The sequence below is a fragment of the Peromyscus leucopus genome, chromosome 8b (genome assembly GCF_004664715.2).
Source record: "Peromyscus leucopus breed LL Stock chromosome 8b, UCI_PerLeu_2.1, whole genome shotgun sequence".
NCBI lineage: Eukaryota > Metazoa > Chordata > Mammalia > Rodentia > Cricetidae > Peromyscus > Peromyscus leucopus.
In genome coordinates this window covers 45,380,459-45,400,884 of record NC_051086.1, presented here as the reverse complement: position 1 = coordinate 45,400,884, position 20,426 = coordinate 45,380,459, and the positions used below count along the sequence as shown (strand labels likewise).

At 46.4% G+C, this 20,426-nt stretch overlaps 1 protein-coding gene across 1 annotated transcript; it reads left to right on the top strand.

Annotated features, from left to right (window-relative positions):
* The first annotated feature begins 29 nt into the window (after positions 1–29).
* Positions 30–19,136, top strand: Cenpv (centromere protein V). Its single transcript, XM_028857070.2, has 5 exons — positions 30–792; positions 3,259–3,357; positions 5,947–6,016; positions 16,542–16,656; positions 18,766–19,136. The coding sequence occupies exons 1-5, from the start codon at positions 446–448 to the stop codon at positions 18,888–18,890; spliced, it is 756 nt and encodes a 251-aa protein (XP_028712903.1). The 5' UTR covers positions 30–445; the 3' UTR covers positions 18,891–19,136.
* The last annotated feature ends 1,290 nt before the right edge of the window (positions 19,137–20,426 follow it).

Genomic DNA, 20,426 nt, shown 5'->3' with positions numbered 1-20,426 from the left:
GACCATTTCCATACGTTAGCTCCTATTAGGCACATGGCTTCTCCAACGTTGGGAGTGTCACCACCACCTTGGAGCCCAAGTCGCCCAAGCTTGGCAGCTCTGATGTGGCCAGGCATCGAGACCTGACCTTAGGCCTCTCCAGGTCCCGAATGTAGGGTGGAAGGTCCTGGCGACCGTGGAGACCAAAGCGCCTTCGCAGATCAAACGGGCACGATTACCTGCAAGCGCAGGTGGAGGCGCGGTCCTGTTAGATCCTCCTCGGCACTAGACCACGCGGCCCAGGGTCTCCCGTGGCGGGCAGGCCGCAGAAGCCGGGGCCCGAGCTCGCGTGTCCCGGAGCGCTGCGCACCACCCCCGGGGCCTTCAGGTTGTCACAGGCGGGGACGCGCATCAGCCGGCGGGGACGCGCAGAGCGGAGAGGCCTGTGCGCCGGGCTGAGGGAGACATGCGGCGGACGCGGAGCGTGGTGGCGGCGACCGAGCCGCGGGAGAAGCGGCGCTCCGGTGCCTCCGGGGGCCTGGCCCGCGGCGAAAGCCGCGCGCGGCGCGCGGCGGGCAAGGCTAAGGCCGGGGGCGGGGGCGGGGCGGCCGGTTCGCAGCCGTCGGCAAAGCCGCGGCCCAAGCCGCCGCCGCGGGCCCAGGAGGCGGCCGCCGAGGAGCCGCCGCCGGCGGGCACCCCCGCCGCCTCGGTGTCTGCGCTCGACCTGGGGGAGCAGCGGGAGCGCTGGGAGACGTTCCAGAAGCGGCAACGGCTCAGCTTCGAGGGCGCCGCCAAGCTGCTGCTGGACACCTTGTGAGTGTGGCGGGGGCGGCGGGCCAGCACCTGCCGAGTGCGCACCGGCGGCGGGACCCGAGGCTGAGTGCGGAGCCGGGGGCCAGGCGCCCGCTGCCCCGGCTGGCCGCTCAGGACTGTGTCCGGCTGCATGCGCGGGAGGGCCTCTCCGGGTGAAAAGGACAGACATCCCACGGGTTCCCCGCCACCAAGACCATTTTCCCCGTGTTTGCACGTGCTTTCGGGGGGTGGGCGGGAGAAAAGGTCGAAGTGGAGATTTTAGGGGCCTAAGGGAGCGAAGGCCAGTTGTTCCGGGCAGTCCTCGGGAGGGAGGGTGCGGGTTATTGATCCCGGAGGGAAGCGCGCGCAAAGCGTTGTCCTGGACCGACGCGTGCAGGAGCAATGAGAAGCCCAGGCTTTGTGCTCTCACCTGGGGTCCCGGGTGGCAGGCTTTACTTTCTTCTCATCCATCTCTGCTCCTAAAGTGCTTCCAGCTTCTTAGATGGCCCAGGGAGCATCTCAGGGGTCCTTTACTGGGAAAAAAAGCTGGTAACTACGCCGGCCAGAACTGTCTCCTCTTTACTAAACGGGATGTGAACCCCCTCCTCATTTAACCATTGTGCTACAGAGAAATACTGAATGCCCTAGTCCTAGAGGTTCTCACTCCCAGACGAACTGAAAAAGAACAATAAAAGACAAAACTGATATTAACGGAACAATTACTTAAAAATCTGAGCTACTTTTTAAAATAAACATCAAGATGTTCTTTTGTCTTTGTTCCAGAAAAAGTTCTCTTGGTGTTGGTGCATCCTCTCAGAAACGGACTATTTATTTAGCTTTCTTTGTGCCTTTGTGCCTTGCTTTTTAGTTTTAATCCCCCTGGGCTATAATTGAATACTATAAAATATTAACTTAAAACAAAAACCAATCAAAACTTAAAAAATTAAAAATAACATTTGTTGAGTACCTGTTGTGTACTAGCTACTGGGAGGTCTAAGAGATACTCTCTATAAAGGTCCGTGGGGCTAGGCACAGTAGCACATGCCTGTAATCCTAGTTTTTAGGAGGCAGAGGTGGAGGGGTACAACGATTTAAGGGCCAACCTGGGCTACAGAAACATCCTTTCTCAGAAGAAAGAGAGAAAGAAAGAAAGGAAAACAGAAACAAGCCAGAGTAATGTGGTCCGTGTCTGTAAACCCAGTGCTTGGAAGCTGGAGGCAGGAAGATCTGGAAGTTCAAGGTCATCCTTGTCTACATAATTAATTTGAGACCAGCCTAAGCTGCATGACACCCTGTCTCAAAATGAAACAAAAAAGCCCCAATCCTTAGACGCACAAAGCCAAAAATTTGAGTTAATATTTTCCCCCCCCGAAAACAAGCAGATAATGATCTAGGAAAAGATAGTAAAAATATTGGCACGAAAAGATGTTTTGCTCTCCAGATTAGCATACTGTATGCTGCTTACAGTTACTTTCATGTCCTCTAAGCTAACTTTTTTGTGCCAAGAAAGTGTATGTTATATACACTAACAATTTTGTTCAAATATTGCATAGAAAAAGGTTTGGAGGAATGTATAGCAAATATGGAATCTCTCTTGGTGGGATGATCACAGGGGCTTCTCATTCTGTTACTAAATATAATCACGTTTGCGGGGTGGGGGTTTTTTGTTTTGCTTTGTTTTTACACTAAACATTGTCTAGGGAAGAAGAAATTGAGATGTTAACTGTTAGAGGAACCTGAGGGAGGATTCGGTCTTGCCATTAATCAGATGGCAAAGTAAGGCTGCAGTGAGCGGTTTTTCCTTCATTGTTCACGTGAAATGTTCTCTCATTTATTAGTGGCAAGAATGTCTAGTCTTTTGGGGGAGGAGCTTCAGGATGTTCATTGAGTCATAATATTCATTTAGAGGCTGGCCCCAGCTGTATAGAGTTGTGTAAAAAGTCATGTACCTGAGAAGTACAAGAGGAACATGAACGGAATTATGAAAGCCTTTGTTATCCCAGAGTTATGAAAGCCTTTGTTATCTCCCCAGAAAGCATTTCTGAGTCAGTAGACCCAACTGGGCAACCTGTCTTGCTTTTTCATAGCCACTTTACTGTCTTCATTACAACCAAAATTAAATATTTGGCCAGTTTGCTTGGTGGTTGCTTAAGGTTGGTGAAGACTCTTCTTGGTACTTAGCTTATAAATAATATATATATTTTTTTTTTCACTAAACAGTTGACATGTAAATAAAAATGTTTGGGTGGGGGAGAGCTAGGCTTCTCCTCTGTCTTCATATTTACTGACTTCTGGGAATGTTTTATTTTACAGTCTTATAAAATTCAAGACCGTTCACAGCGGAAAATAACTGAACCTCTTTTATGAAATGTACCTGCTGGTTGTCCCAGCCTGGCTTTCTTTCGAGCACAAAAAGTCAGGAGCCAGGCCACAAGGCCCCCGCCTGCCTGTTGGAAGTTCTTATGCTCTAGTTTTTATTCCGTTTAGTGAGTACCAGGGCCTGGTGAAGCACACGGGAGGCTGCCACTGTGGAGCGGTCCGTTTCGAAGTTTGGGCTTCGGCAGACTTACACATCTTCGACTGCAAGTGAGTATGTTTAGCTTTCCACATTGGCTTAGAAGACTTGAGGAGCAAAAGGCTGTGTTTCAGATCCGCCTGGGGAGTCAGGGTGTAGAGGAAACAGTGTCGGCCACGAGCTGATAAGTGTTATATCAGGTACTGGGCACATAAAGGTTCATTGTTCTGCTCTTCCCGCTTGGGTGTCTGACTGGGAATTTTCAGGGACAGTTTTAAAAGGTATTCTATGTTATATACCTTTAGCATGTGTGGAGGTCAGAGGACCAGCTTGTGGATGTCAGTTCTCTCCTTGGTCGTGGGATCATCTGGCCATCAGGCAGGTGTGGGTACCATTACTTGCCAAGCCAGCTCACTAGTCTGGTTAGTTAGTTAGCTTTTTGGAGACAGGGTTTCTATGTGTAGTCCTAGCTGTCCTGGAACTCACTGTGTAGACCAGGCTAGCCTCAAACTCTGAGATCCACCTGCCTCTGCCTCCTGAGTGCTGGGATTAAAGGTATAGGCCACTACCACCTGGTGTGATTTATTTATTTTTTTTTTTAAGGTAGGGGACGGCTAAGCATTCTGAGTTAGTCAGAGTAACACCTATAGTTTGTCCGTGTGGGAGACTGTGCCTATGTGTGTGTGTACCACAGAGCCCCACGATACAGTCCAGGTGACAAAGCAGGGCTTTCAGAGCTGTGGCTTATAGGCTCTCCAGCTGATACCACTGATTTAGGGGTGATGAGCAGGAAGTGGATCAGGCTGGCCCTAATTCTTTACTGGGATGCTGGGAATCCTATCTTGAGCAGAATCTTCTTAGGAGTCTATCTGAGAAGCTAGATGAAAGTAATCAGGTGGAGAGTATATAAGTACACCTAGAAGCTTTTTACTTTCTTTTTTCTCTTCTTTTTCTTTTTCTTTTCTTTTCCTTTTCTTTTTTTTTTTTTTTTTTGGTTTTTGAGACAGGGTTTCTCAGTGTAGTTTTGGTGCCTGTCCTGGCTCTCGCTCTGTAGACCAGGCTGGCCTCGAACTCACAAAGATCCGCCTGGCTCTGCCTTCTGAGTGCTGGGATTAAAGGCATGTGCCACCAACGCCCGGCCACAAGCTTTTCATGTACTGGCTCTCTCTCTGTTCTTGGCATGAGGTCCATGATACCACCTGGATCAATGGCAGGCCTTCTTAAACACCTTCCCTGGCATAATAATAGAGTGAGAACAACAGGGTCTGCCTTCTGGACCAGCTGTTGGCATGTACCTAATTACTCAAGAGGGTCCAGTCCTTTACCTCTAACGGTACCTGAATTTCATGTGAATAATCAATACTATGGAATTCCTCAAGTGGAGAACTGGCTAGGCCACTAATAGAATCCAGATTTGGAAAGAAACATTATGGCATAATTTCTTGGAGAATCCTATACTAAAACAGAGTGTTTTAAAAGGTGAACTAGGGCTGGGGATGCGGCCCATTTAGTAGGGTGTTTGCCCAGCATGTGCAAAGCTCATCTGGATCTGATCCCCACTTCTGCATAAACTGGGCATGATTTCACATGCCTGTTGTCCTGGGGGAGGTAGAGACAGGAGGATCAGAAGTTAAAGGTTGTCCCCAGCTGCATGGTGTTAGTGTCCATGAGACTCTGCTCTCAAAATAAAAAGTAAGCAAGCAAACAAAGAAGCTGAAAGCCATCTTCAACTCTTTAGCAAGTGTGAAGCCAGCCTGGGGATACATGAGGCCCTGTCTCAAAAAATAAAATAAAGACAAATTTTTAACATGCCCCTCTGTCTCAAAGAATAAAATAAAGTTAAAACTAAAAAAAAAAAACGGAAAAAAAACCTATTTTATGCTTGTGGGTGTTTTGCCTGCATGGATGTCTGTTCACCACATGCCCCAGGGGTCAGAAGAGGTGTTTGGTACCCTGGAACTGTGAGCCACCAGGTGGATACTGGGAACCCAACCAGGGTTCTCTGAAAGAACAGTCAGTGCTCTTAACCACTGAGCCATCTCTAGCCTCAAAGTTAAATTTAAAAAGAAAAAAACAAAAACGTGAATTGAAGGGCTTGAGGTGTGCTTTAGTAGTAGAATGCCTGCTTAGTATGTATGATACCTCACTATCCCTAGGGTAGAGAAATAAAAACAGACAAAAATGGTGAGTTGAAAAGAGCAGATTTTGACTCAGTTTCCGGTTTGGTATTTCTGGGTAAAACTCTTAGAGCTTGGTTTTCTTATGTGGAGACGGGGAAAGCCTACGGTTCTTTCCTTGGCTCTGGTGTGCCCATCTAAAGAGGCATGAACATATAGAAATGTCTGAATTCATTTTCTGAGTGTCTTTTAAGTCCACTGTTTCTCTTCAGGGCCGGGAGGGGGGGCAGCAGAAAATGAGGTCCAGGATTGCTGAATGCTGTGTGGTCTCCCCTGCTGGCTCTGTCACCAGCAGGCTTCACGGCCACGAAGAGCAGAGGCTCCAGGTGGCCTGTCCAGCTGCCTAAGTTTCCCTTCCCTGGATGGTGCTGAGAAGGGTGTCCCGTTTGAGGTCAGCTGGTTCTGCAGGCATTGGGCTGGGCTGCTTGGGCCGATGGACAATGCAGATGGTAACTCATAATCTGGCCTTTGCTCTCTCTCTAGCTGTAGCATTTGCAAGAAGAAGCAGAACAGACACTTCATTGTTCCAGCTTCTCGCTTCAAACTCCTGAAGGTTAGTACTTACAAGCAGGGTCAGAGCGGGTAGAGCCCATATGTAAGGACCCAGGACCCCCTACCCCATCTTTTTAGCCTGCTTGCTGTACAGCTGAGGGGCAGAGAGCTTAGTAGGACCTTTTAAGGGCTTTGAGATCCTTTTTTTCTTAGGTGGAGTCTCACTGTGTAGCCTAGGCCAGCCTCAAACTTAACGATCCTCTTACCTAAGCCTCCTGAGTCCTGGGATCACAGAGGTGTACATTATTCCTAGTTTCTGATTACTTTCCATTCAAGTTCATGTCTTTCTTCTTTCTTTTTGGTAGGTACTGGGGATTGAACTCAGGACCTCGGTTATGGTAGGCAAATGCTTTGCCACTGAGCTCTGTCCCTAGCCCCCAGGTGTACTTTAAATGGCTTAGCTGTTTTTCCTTTAAATCTTTTGTTAGTGGGGTAGGCACATGGCACAGCACACATGTGGAGGCCAAAAGACAGCTCTGTGGAACTGGCTTTCTCCTTCCACCTTACAGGGTCTCTAGGGTCACACTCAAGTCGCCAGGCTCCTGTGGTAAGAGAAGGCTACCTGTTGAGCCTTCTCACTAGTCCCCAGTTATTTACTTTTTGAGTTGATAAATTGTTTGTTTTGAGACAGCCAGGCTGGCCTTGAACTCCCGATCCTCGTGTTTCTGCCTCCTTGAGGGCTGGGGTCATGGGCATGTCTTCCCTTTGTTTTGGAAAGCAGATTCAATATTACTGTAGAAATATTTTCAGATTCAGAAAATCAATTAAAATCATTTTGAGGGTTGGGGATTTAGCTCAGTGGTAGAGCGCTTGCCTAGCAAGTACAAGGCCCTGGGTTCGGTCCTCAGCTCCAGGGGGAAAAATCATTTTGAAAACTGAAAAATTATCTGAATAACCTGTACTACTTTTGAAAAATTATAAGAAAAATAAAATCATTCAAAAGTAATCACTACTATTTTTTGACACACATCTTTATACATTATATTCTCTCTCTGATTGAGTCTCATGTATCCTAGGCTGCCCTTGAATTCCTGATCCTCTTGTTCTTATCTGAGCACTGGAATTACAGATGTGTGCCACCATGCCCAGCCACCATGCCCAGCTTATACACTTGCTAGGGTTTGAACCTAGCTTCGTGCATCCTAGGCAAACACTCTCCTGACTGATCTATATTTCTGGCCATTTGTACACTGTATTATTATAGAGATAAATACATCTAAATATGTTGTTACAGCTGGTGGTGCACACTTTTAATCCCAGCATTCAGGAGGCAGAGATAGATGATGCATCTCTGAGTTTGAAGCCAGGTTGGTCTACATAGTGAGTTCCAGGACTGCCAAAGTTACATAGTGAGTCTCAACAAACAAAAAATATATATAGTTGCTTTTAAATTATATTTTAGTAGTGAATTCCTGGCTTGAGTCCAGTTTTAAAATTTTTATTATTTTATAGGTGTGAATATTTTGCCTGCATGTATATATGTGTACCTTATAAGTGTCTGGTACCTGTGGAGGCCAGAAGAGGGCATAAGATCCCCTGGAATTGGAGTTAAGGATGGCTGTAAGCCTCCACGTGGTGCAAGGAACTGAACTCGGGTTCTCTGTGAGAACAGCAGCTGAGCTAGCTCTCTCTCCAGCCCCTACATTTTATTTTATTTAATACTATATGTATGTCTGTAGGCACACATGCCATAGTGTACCTGTGGAGGTCAGAGGACAACACACAAGACTAAGTTTTCTCCTTCTGCCATGTAAGTCCTCAGGTCACCAGGTTTGCATGGGAACCCCTTACCCACGGAGTCATCTCACCTTTATTATTTATTTATTTTAAGTATGGGATCTTGCTCTGTGGCCCAGACTGCCTCCTGGGCTTCTAGCCTTAAGAGGCCCTCCTGCTCCAGCCTCCTAAGTACCTACAACTAAGTGCATACTACCATGATTGTCATATTTTTTTTTATCAAAATATTATATAAGCCAATGGCTGGCTAGGCTTATGTTAACTTCATACAAGCTAGAGTTACTGGAGAGAAGGGACCCTCAATTGAGAAAATGTCTTAGTAAGATCAGGCTATAGGCAGACCTGTAGGGCATTTTCTTTTTCTTTTTCTTTTTAAGGTATTAGATAATCTTTTTTTTTTTTTTTTTTTAAGATTTATTTATTTATTTATTATGTATACAACATTCTGCCTCCATGTATCCTTGCATGCCAGAAGAGGGCACCAGATCTCATTATAGATGACTGTGAGCCACCATGTGGGTGCTGGGAATTGAACTCAGGACCTCTGGAAGAGCAATCAATGCTCTTAACCTCTGAGCCATCTCTCCAGCCCTGGGCATTTTCTTAATTAGTGACTGATGCAGAGGACCCAGTCCTTTGTGGGTGGGGCCAATTTGAGCAATGTTAGCTATATCCTGTCTCAAAAAAATAAGTAAATAAAAGGTGTTCTGGGGGAGTGTATAACTGTTTTGTCCAGGTGTGGTGACATACACCTTTAATCCTAGCCCTTGGGAGGCAGAGGTAGGCAGATCTCTGTGAGTTTGTGGCTAGCTTGGTCTCCAGAGTGAGTTTCAGGACAGCTAGGGCTACACAGAGAAACCCTGTCTCAAAAGACAAAAACAAACAAACAAACAAACAAAAAAACCCTATTCTGTCTATAAACTACTTTATCATTTCCTAGTGGAAAAAAAAAACCCGCAGTTTTTTCTTTTCTTTTTATTCAGTGTGAGAGTTGAGCCAAGGCCAGTCCTATACCACTGAGCTACATCCCCAACTGTTTTTACGTTTAATTTCATCACTGTGGACTTGTACAGACCATCTCCCTCCCTCCCCAGCCAGTTTTCTTGGCTGACTTATCCCATGACTCTTGAATTTGCAGTGGTGCATTCCTGGCTTGAGTCCATTTAAAAACTGTATTATTTTATGTGTGTGGGTTTTGCCTGCATGTACATCTGTGCACTACATGAATGCAGTGTCCTCAGAGACCAAACGAGGGTGGTAGATCCCCGGAATGGAGTTACAGAGGGTTGTGAGCCACTGTGTGAGTGCTGGAAATCAAACCTGGGTCCTCTGCAAGAGCAGCCAGTGCTTTTAACTGTTTCGTTTGTTTGATTTTTCAAGACAGGGTTTCTCTGTATAGCTTTGGAGCCTGTCCTGGAACTCTCTCTGTAGACCAGGCTGGCCTCGAACTCACAGAGATCCGCCTGCCTCTGCCTCTGTAGTGCCGGGATTAAAGGCCTGTGCCACCATCCCCCAACGCTCTCTTAACTTTTAAGTCATCTCTCTAACCCTCATTTCACTCCTTGAATTATAAACAACATTATGATGAATTTCCCTGTGTATAAATAAATCTTTGGCAATTTTTCTTTAGAATTAGTTCTCTTAGAAACAAAATCTCTGGGAAGAAAAATACAAATTTTGTAAGATTGAAAAGTTTCTGTACCCCGATACTGTGTTTCTCCACCAATGCAATAGATCAGATCAGGCCAAATTAAAAGTCCGGGTTTTATCTGAGCAATGCACGACCAGGTGTTTCTGGGGAAGAAAGCAGGAGAGAAATCCGTGCAGGTTGGAGACGTGTCTTAAATACCCTGTAGGTGTGGTTCTGAGCATCTCTAGGGGAGGAGCTGACCTTTGGGCTTTCTGAGGGGTGGGGTCTGGAACGGGAGGGTGAGGCTGGAGCAGAGATTGTTAAGATGTCTTTTTAGCAGATTCTAGATAGTGTGGGGTGGGGCTGAGCTTTGATTCTGTCTTCCTTTCTCCCCTTCCCCTTGCAGTCTCATAGACTGTGAGCCTGTGCAAAAATCTGGTAGACATTCCTCTCCTTTACTATGAGACTGTAGGTTGTGTCCAAGGCCGGTCCTACCTGTCGCCATGCTGAGCCAGTTCCTGGCCTGGTGGGGTTTAGTGCCAAGTGGGCTCTCAGTGGGCTTCTAGGAGGAAAGACTGAGTAGATGGCCGTGTGTGTGTCTTTTCTTTTCCCTTTTTTTGGTTTTTCAAGACAGGGTTTCTCTCTGTAGCTTTGTAGTCTTAGTTTTTTCAAGTCAATGGGTTTTTTTCTTAAGATTTATGGCCAGGTGTGATGGTGCACATCTTTAAACTCAGCATTCAGGAGGCAGAGACAGGAGGATCCCTGTGAGTTTGAGGCTGCCTTGGTCTATCTACATAGGAAGCTCCAGAACAGCCAAGCCTATAGAGAGAGACCTTGTCTCGAAAAAATTATTTTTATGTGTCTGGATGTTTTGTCTGCCAGCATGTATATGCATCACATGTGTGCCTGTTGAATCCCCTGGAGCTGAAGTTATGATAGTTATGAGCCACCCTATGGGTGCTGGGAATTGAACTCAGGTCCTCTGCAGGAGCATTAAGTGCTCTTAATTGCTAAGCAATCTCTCCAGTCTACCAAGTCTCTGCAATTTAATCTCCAATGTGGGAGGCCAGGGTTCCTTCCCATCTTACCTCCTTCCCTCTTCCTTGGGGGGTCTATCTATGGTGGTAAGTAGTCCCTCCTCAGATTCTTGATTATCTGGAACAGGGTTTGAATGAGAATGGTCCTCATCAGCTCACGTATTTGAATGCATAGTCCCTAATTGGTAGACTGTCTAAGAAAGATTAGAAGGTATGGCCTTGTTTTAGGGTTGCTATTGCTGTGATGAAACACCATGACCAAAGCACCTTGGGGAGGAAAGGGTTTATTTGACTTACACTTCCATATCACCACTGTTCAATACTGAAGGAAGTCAGAACAGGAATTCAAACAGATCAGGAACCTGGAGACAGGAGCTGATGCAGAGGCCATGAGGGGTGCTACTTACTGGCTTGCTCAGCCTGCTTTCTTATAAAACAGCCCAGGAGTGACTCCACCCACGATGGGCTTGGCCCTCACCTATCAATCACTAATTAAGAAAATGCCCTCCTGGCTTGCCTACAGTGATCTTATGGAGGCTTTTTCTCAATTGAGGTTCCCTCCTCTCCGATGACCCTAGCTTGTGTCAAGTTGCTATAAACATTTCCAACACAGGCCTTGTTGGAAGAGGTATGTCACTGGGGGTGAACTTTGAGGTTTCAAAGCCCACACCAGGTCCAGTCTCTCGCTTTCTGTTAGCTGATTGTGGATCAGCTCTAAGCCCTCAGTTATTGTTCCAGCATCATGCCTGCCTGCCCACAAGCTCCTCACCATGAAGAGCAAGGACTCACCCACTGAAGCTCCTGAAAGCCCTCAATGCAATGCTTCCTTTAATAAGCTGCCTTGGTCATGCTGTCTCCTCACAGCAGTAGAACCATAAATAAGGCAGTGAGAGAACAGATAGACCTCTACTTTGTATCCTTTCCTTTGTCTCTGTCTTTGTCCCTATACCTTTGTCTATACCTCTGTCCTCATCACAGAAGGTGTGGTATGGGTGTCTGTGGGTAAAGAACACAGGGACCCTTCATCTGGCCTGTAGGGCAGAAGTGCACTAACATGCAGTCTGTCCTCAACCTCGTTCCTAAGATCCTGCAACAGGCAGCTCCTGAAGATACCGATAGATGCAGCCTGGGTGGGGAATTGGGTCTCTGTTTTCTTCGTCGATAGTCTTGTCCACATCTTTCCTGGTGCTCTGTGGCACACTTCTTCCCTTGGCCTTTCCACACTTCCTGGTGCTCTGTGGCACACTTCTTCCCTTGGCCTTTCCACACTTCCTGGTGCTCTGTGGCCCATGTCTTTACAAGGCTTCTACATATGCTTCCTGGTGCTCTAGGGCACACGTCCTCCCTCGATTTGTTCACAGTCTTCCTGTTGGCCAGTTGGGAGCTGGATCTACAAGTCTGGACACAGCAGAGATGGGGCCAGGGACCTGGGAGTTGGGCACATTTGTCGTTAGGTCTCTGCAGCACCAGAAGTCAGCTGTGTAAAGGTATCCAGGGCAAAGAGAAGGCTGAGGACAGTTCAGGCCTGTGAATATTTTTCAGTACATGAACAGAAGAGGATGTAGGTCATAGAGGAAATAAACACAGAATGCGGTGTATTCAGTGGCAAATGCTTCACAATGGAATGCTGTGGACAGCCATGTTCAGAAGGATTTCAGTGGTCAAAAGAATGGTTGTGGGCCAACAGTGCAAGCTTGGTGACTGAGTTTGATTCCAGAAGCCCATCTGGAAATGAAAGGAGATAAAGGACCACTGAAGTTGTCTTTTGGCCACACATGGGCCATGGCGTGCATGTTCCCCCACTACCACAATCATACATACTCACAAAATGATGGTAAATAAAATTTATCACAAAGGTGGCCATTTGGGGCTGTAGCTCACTAGCGAGTGCTTGCCTCGTGTGCATGGCGCTCAAGGTTCAATTCTAGACCTGCTTTAAAAAGGAAAGAAAGAAAACGACACAGTCATTGGATTTGTCATTGGTGTTAAGAAGTCAAGGAATGACCCATGTGGAATTTTTTTTCCTAAACAAGAGTCTCACAATGTAGCTATGGCTGTCCTGGAACTCCCTGTAAACCAGGCTGGCCTCATGCCTGCCTCTGCCTCCCAAGTGCCGGGACTAACGGCATGCACCACTATACCGGGTTCCATGTGGCAGATTTTGATGATGACAGGTAGGGCACATGGGATCCAGTTGGTGGGTGCGTAGATGAAGAGGATCTGGGTATCACTGGGTGACGTAGTAATAGATGAGATCAGGTAAGGTGTCGAGGGTCTTGCTGAGCCTGGTGGTTCTGATGTACCAGGTTATGAGTAAGAAGCTTGGAGCTATTTTTACAGGAAGTTCTGTGTGTGCACATGTAGCTCCAATTAAAACAAACAAACAAAAACCTTAGGAAGCTCGTGGTAGATGGCAATCAGTGGCCTGTGAGGAAGTGTGGGAGAAATGTGAAATGTGTACTAATAAGAAGTTGCAGCCACCACTGTTGGAAACATGTTTAGATCAAGGCTGGAATTAACTCAGTGGTTAAGAGTCTGTACTGCTTTTGCAGAGGACCTGAATTTGAGTCCCATGACCCAGTGTCTCTGGCTTCCAAGAGTATCAACAAACACATACACATAATTAAAAATAAATCTTAAAAAAAAGATAAAACATTTTCAGGGGCTTGGAGAGAGCTCAGAGGTTAAGAGCACTTGTTACTCTTCCAGAGAACCTGGATTCAATTCCTGGCACCCACATGCTGATTGACAGCCATCTATAACTCCAGCCCCAAGGTCTGATGCCCTCTTCTTACCTTCATGGAACCAGACACACACTAGGTGCACGCGCGCGCGCACGCGCACACACACACACACACACACACACACACACACATACACATACACAGTCGAAACACTCATATACGTGAAATACAATAGATAAATCTTTACATTTTTTTTAAATGTATGGGCCTGGAGAGATGGCTCAGCAGTTAAGAGCACTGATTGCTTTCCAGAGGACCCAGGTTCAATTTATTCCCAGCACCCACGTGGCAGCTTACAAATGTCTGTAAGTCTGACACCCTCAGGATCCAACATCCTCACACAGACATACATGCAGGCCAAACAACATTGCACATAAGATAGAAATAAATAAATGTTTAAAACTTTTTTTTTTCTTCGAGACGGTTTCTTTATGTAGCTTTGGCGCCTTTCTGGAACTCCCTCTGTAGCCCAGGCTGGCCTCGAACTCACAGAGATAGATCCACCTGCCTCTGCCTCCCGAGTGCTGGGATTAAAGGCCTGTGCCACCACCGCCCGGCTTTGTTTTGTTTTTCAAGACAGAGTTTCTCTGTGTAGTCTTGGCTGTCCTGGAACTCCCTCTGTAGCCCAGGCTGGCCTCAAACTCGCAGGGATCCGCCTGCCTTTGCCTCTCAAGTGCTGAGATTAAAGGTGTGTGCCACCACTACCCAGCTTAAAAAAAAATGTAAAATTTATTTTTTTAATGTATGTGTGAGTTTGTGTGTATCTGCATTTATATGTCTACATGACTGTGCACGTATACAGAAGCCCACAGAGAAAAAGACTGGATCCCTTAGAGTGGGAGTTATAGGACACTGTGAGGTGTCCATATATGTGCTAGGATATGAATTCTGGCCCTCATGATTGGGCAGCAGGCTGAGGCTCTCTTAGCCCCTGAGCCATCTCTCCAGCTCAGTAACGCCCTACTCTTCAGCCACCGAGTTTCTGCTCTTTGAGAACAACTGTTTTTAGATCCTCTTGAACAATTTATATGCATGGAAAACATACAAGGATATATATTTTTTAAAAAATTCTAGTAAACAGTTAACCCCTCCATCTTTGTCATGCTGGTTGAATCCATGGGCCTACAACCCATGTTTTACGTCTTGTGTATTTCACTTTGGAAACTTGGAGATTGTTAGTGCTTAGTATTGGCAAGCACTCTTTATTTTATGTTTCTTTATGTGTATGTATGTGTGTCTCCATTATTTGTAGGCACATGGGCATGCCAGTGCCTGTGGAGGCTAGAAGAATTTCTCAAATGCCCTGCAACTGGACTTACAGGTGGTTATGAGCTGCCCATGGGTGCTGAAACCCATACTCCAGTCCTCTGAAAGAGCAAGAAGTGCTCTTAACTGCCAACCCATTTCTCCAGCTAGCCCCTCATTGCTATGATTTTTTTTTTTTTTTTTTTTTTTTTTTTTTTTTTTTTTGAGACATGGTCTCATGCAGCCCCAGCTGGCCTTGAGCTAGCTTGGGGTGATGTTGAATCTCTGATCCTTCTGTCTAGATGCCAGGATTCTACCTCCCAAGTGCTAGGATTACAGGCATGCATCACCATCACTGGCAGAATGTCTATTTCTGTGTCTGCTTTTCAATGTCATGTTAACCACCATTAGGATTTGTTTTAATTTTATTTATTTATTGTTTATTTATTTATTTATTTTTATGTATATGGTGCTCTCTCTGCATGTACACCCACCTGAATGCCAGAAAAGGGCATCAGATCCCATTATAGATGGCTTTGAGCCACCATGTGGTTGCTGGGAATTGAACTCAGATCTCTGGAAGAGCTGACAGTGCTCTTAACTGCTGCCGCCACGCACCCCCTCCCCCCCAGCTTTTTTTTTTTTTTTTTTTTCCTCGAGACAGGGTTTCTCTGTAGCTTTGTAGCCTGTCCTGGAACTCGAACTCACAGAGATCTGCCTGAGTGATGGGATTAAAGGCATGTGCCACTACCAACTGGCCCGTTGTGATTTTTTTTTTAAAAAAATGCTTTATTTATTTTCATTTCATGTGCATTGGTGTTTTGCCTGCATATATGTCTGTGAGGGTGTCAGATCCCCTGGAACTGGAGCCACAGCCAGCCATGAGCTGCCATGTGGGTGCTGGGTCCTCTGGAAGAGCAGCCAGTACTCCCAAATGCTGAGCCATCCCTCCAGCCTCTACCATTGTGATTTTAAACACAAAGATTTATTTATATTTTTATGTGTTTGTGTATGTCTGCATATGTACATGCCATGTACATATGCATATGTACAGGCACATGTACATGCCAGTGCCCATGGAGGCCGGAAGAGGTTGTTAGATCAGTGAGTTTTAATTATGTATATGTGCATATATCTGTGCATGTGTGCATGTGCACATGATTGCAGGTACCTGTGGAGGGAAAAGCACTGGCTCTGTGGAGCAGGAGTTATAGGCAGTTTTGAGCCACCTAATACTGGCAATGGCAACAGAACTCTCAGGTCCTCTGCAAAAGCACTGTATGCTCTAGCTGCTGAGCCATCTCTCCGGCCTCACATTTGTGATTTTTTAAATCTTTCTCACCAAGTACTGGGAAGTATCTTGTTGTAGGTCATCAATGTAAACATCATTCCATATGTTCTTTTTATCTCTCAACTGCCCATTCATATTCTTTGCCCATTTTTCATTTATATTGTCCATTAAGAAAACTAACCCTTAGCCAGGTGGTGGTGGTGACACATGCTTTTAATCCCAGCTCTTGGGAGACAGAGGCAGGTGGAGCTCTATGAGTTCGAGGCCAGACTGGTCTACAGAGTGAGTTCCAGGACAGCCAGAGCTATAACACAGAGAAACCCTGTCTGAAAAAACAAAAAACAAAAAACAAAACAAAACAAAAAAAAGAAGAAAAGAAAAAAGAAAACTAACCCTTTGTTTATGACATGTGGCCAAGAGTTTTTTCCTAGTTTTTCCTTTATAAATAATTCAAGTATAGTCAGTAGTGTCCTTAAGATCTTGAGCAATGCTTTTTGGAGACATGGAGAGCCAGTCCCTCAGGTGAGCGGCACTGGGAAGCAGGCAGCTGTCCCTCGGACTCTTAGAGGGTATTCTGTTTGGGTGTACATCAACTCGAGGTTGGGTCGTTCATGTACAGTTGGTATAGGAGGATCTGTAGACTGTCGGGCTCCAGAGTGAACTGTGTCTGGGGAATCCAGATGGGTCCCTGTTGTCAAGAAGCTTTAAAGCTTTTCTAGGAAACGGGAGCCATCTCCACAACCCAGAGAACTCGACAAAAGGGCACCGCCACCAATCCTTTCAAAAGATTGACTTTTAGTAGCATTAAATGATCTCCTCGTCCGCTTGTGTCTGTTCTCCAGGGCGCCGAGAGCATAACCACATACACGTTCAACACACACAAAGCCCAGCACACCTTCTGCAAGAGATGCGGGGTCCAGAGCTTCTACACTCCGCGTTCCAACCCTGGAGGCTTTGGTGAGTGAAGGAAGCGTCTGTGGGCCCGAGGGGCCTGGGGTGCTTGGGGGTTTGAGTGCTGGTTGGACAGGTGGGCCCTGGCGTGTGTCAGAAGAACAGGGCTCCTCTGGTGGGTTCTGGTCACGTGTCTGGGCATCCAGTCAAGTGTTTCAGAGTCCATCTGTAGGTGGTTCTTATTCCCTGGTACTGGAGGGCTGTGGGGAGACCATACAAGGTAGAGAGAGAAGATAGGTGAGGGGAGGCTGGAGAGATGGCTCAGTGGTTAAGAATACTGGCTGCTCTTCCAGAGGCCCGGGGTTCGATTCCTACTCTCAATCTATTTGTAACTCCAGTCTTGGGGATCTGGCATCTTCCTCTGGTCTCTGTGGGCACTGTATGCATGTGGTATATACAGTCTAAACACCTATACACATTAAATACATAAATAATAATAAAAAAAAAAATGGGTGGGAAATGGGCCTTAGGTTCAGAGGAGGCCACTGGAGTAATGACGCTGTAAAGGGAGAGAAGACCCAGGATGATGGCTCTTGCTGATACTATTTGAAAACAGAATTCAGGGCTATAGCTGTAGCTCGGTGGTAGTGAGCACTTGCCTGGCATGCAGGATCTTCACCTTGTCCCTAACCAGATAGATAATAAAAAAAATTAATTTGGTTTGTTCAAAAAAGAAAAAAGGGCCAGGTGTAGTGGTGCATACCTTTGATCCCAGCACTCGGGAGGCAGAGGCAGATGGATCGATCTCTGTGAGTTCCAGCCTGGTCTACAAAGTGAGTTCCAGGACAGCCAGGGCTGTAACACAGAGAAACCCTGTCTCAAAAACCCAAAACCAAACAAACAAAGAAGAAAACCAGGTGTGGTGGTGCACACCTGCGCTCCCAGCACTGAGAGGTGAAGACAGAGTTACCAAAAGTTCAAGGTCAGTTTCAGCTACATAGCTAGTTTGTGGTAAGTCTAGGCTAGACACCCTGTCTCAAAAGATGGGGGAGCTGGAGTCAGCTCAGTGGTTAAGATCACTGGCTGATCTTGCAGAGGACCTGCGTTTGGTTCCCAGCACCAGAAGATGGCTCCTAACTGTCTGTAATCTCGTCTCTTTGTTTTTCCACACCACACACAACAACAACACACACAACACACACACACACACACACACACACACACACACGGTCCACAGACATAATGCACTGTAAAGAAATAAATATATACTTCATAAAAGAAGCAAGAGGGGCCTCCGGAGCCCTTTTCAGGCCCTGCTTGATCTGAGGGTGGGCTGGATACAACCAGCCGTAGACAGAGTGAAATGAGGCTGACATGTCCCTGGGTAGTAGCTGCTGGAGCTGCGGATGCAGCTGTGCTGTGCCTGTGCCTGTCTCCTGGCCCGTAGAGGAGAAGGCAGGACAGCATGCCAGTCTCTCTACCCCGAGTCTTCAGCAGCTGCTGCTTCTGCTGCTCCCTGGTCTGACAGGTCCTGGTTACCTTGAAACAGGAAAGGGGTTTTTGTTGGGTTTGGTTTTGAGATCCTGTTTTCCTGTGTGTAGTCCAGGCTAGCCTCCTGACAGGCCTCTTGCTTCTGCTACCTGATTAATAAGATTAAAGCATGTACCACTATGCCTGCTCAGGAAAGGGTTTTAATAGTTTTAAAGTCCTGTGTAAATTGAGAAGTATTTAATTCTGCATCTATCTAAACCCAGGAAAGGCCTGAGAATTGGACCAGGCCTGAACCTTTTCAATCCTTTCTACATTCAGCCCCACCCCCACTCCCTGTACTGGGAATTGACCTTAGGGCCTTATATATTCGCTAGACAAGTGTTCTACCACTGAGCTGTGTCCCAGGCCTCAGGCTTTGAATGCTGCCCAGCATTGGCTGACCTGCATTCAGGCTATCTGACCTTCACGTGGCAGGTAAGGACCATAAGCCAGAATGCTGAAGGCATAGGCCGAGCTAGACCGTTCTTAGTACATGAGCTGGCCACACAGCCTCCTAAGTGGAGGTGGCAAGAGAACCCACCCCTCAGATAGCTCACATGTGGGATAAAGGTGCTCGCAAGTGAGGCCTGTCTCATTCTCTGGTCTTACACACCCTGGGAACCCTCTCTGTTCACTTGCCCCTAGGAATCGCCCCCCACTGCCTTGATGAAGGCACTGTCCGGAGTGTGGTCACTGAGGAATTCAATGGCAGTGACTGGGAGAGAGCCATGAAGGAGCACAAGACCATCAAGAACATGTCTAAAGAGTGAGCTCCTGCTCCTCCTCCCAGAGACGGAGTGAGCAGGGCAGCAGCCCTGTGGGTTGCGTGGGTGTGTGTCGCTGTGCAGACCTGGGCCGCCATCTCCACTCCCAGTGTCCCTGCGGTTCGCTCCAGCCACCGTTTCTTTCGGCAGCTCTGCCCTTAGCCCGGATTTCATGTAAGACAGTCGACCTTCTCCCTTCACCAACTTTTGTGTGATCTTTTAGAAAATAAACATTTCTGACATTAAACGCTATTACTGTGGTCCCTCATTCCTTTGAACTTTGACTTTTGCCGCTGAGGCCTGTCACTCAGCAGCAGATTGAAGTGGTGGGCACCGATAAGACACCTGCAGCCAAACTGGGCAGAGATGAGACGGGAACAGCAAGTACGACCGGAAGACGGAATACCGAAGTCCGTGAGTTGTGAAGATGTGGACCCCAGGTGCTCACGGGGCACACGGCTAGTCCAGGAAGACCTGGGGAGACTGTGGCAGGATGCACTCTGGCTTGAACTTTTAGTTTCTTTCTTATCCGTGTATTCGTTAGTTTTTGTCACGGTGGGCCCTCCGTTGGTGGTGGTGGTCTCCCCTTTTTCTCTTTCTTTTCGTAGTTTCATTATGTAGCCCAGGCTGACCTAGGACTCAGCACTTCTGCCTCAGCCTCCTGTGTGCTAGGTTATAAGCGTGTGCTACTGTGCCTGTCCACATTTTTTTATAAGGTAAACCAGCTTCTTTGTTTATTTTGATTTTCTGTTATCATGTGCTGCGCTTCGCAGCCAGGGCCACATGCATGCTAGGCAACAGCCTTAACCATGTTTTTCCTCTCTTTAATTGTGGTAAGATAGGTACAACATAAAATATAGCATCTTAACCACACATGGGAATACAATACAGATTATACGTATGCACATACCACACACATACATAAACAAAAAAACAGTGAAAAAGGAAGATTTGGAGAGTCACTGGCTGAGGTTTTAGTATCAGAAGTTTGGCTTTTATTGTAAAGATATTAAGAAACTGAGAGCAGCTTTGAACAAGACAAATAAAGCCAGCCTGTTGTACAAACATTTTAATGTAATACACTTGCTTATTAAATACTTGGTATTTCCTAGAAACTCTAATGTTTAAAATAGTTAAATAGCTCATTTAGTAAATCTTTTCTTTTTAAAATTAGCAAAGTATTTATTTTCATTACAGCATTTAAAAATTATTAGCATGTGTCCCTGTATGATGTAGTCTGCCTCACAAATCACCTCATTAGTTTTATTAAAACAAAGAGCAAATGTTTATTAACTACTCCAGGATGTTCAATGCTTGGCAGTTAAAGGGACTTTTAGGGAAAGCTGCATGATGGAAATGTAAAGGAGACATCCAAGGAGCCAATGAAAACACTCAGGGGACCAGTCACCAAAGCAGTTACATCAGAAATGTCCTAATTTGCAGCTCAGAGGCTAAAATCTCTCAAGCCTGACAACCCGAGCTAGATCCCAGGAACCCATGGCAGGAGGAGAGAACCCACTCCTGGAAGTTGTCCTCTGGCCC

Bases quoted from the DNA above. Each gene is read 5' to 3' on its own strand.
- Cenpv (XM_028857070.2), top strand. From the start codon at position 446: ATGCGGCGGACGCGGAGCGTGGTGGCGGCGACCGAGCCGCGGGAGAAG. The intron at 793-3,258 runs GTGAGTGTGGCG...TATTCCGTTTAG, and splicing joins AAGCTGCTGCTGGACACCTT to TGAGTACCAGGGCCTGGTGA. The intron at 6,017-16,541 runs GTTAGTACTTAC...TCTGTTCTCCAG, and splicing joins CTCGCTTCAAACTCCTGAAG to GGCGCCGAGAGCATAACCAC.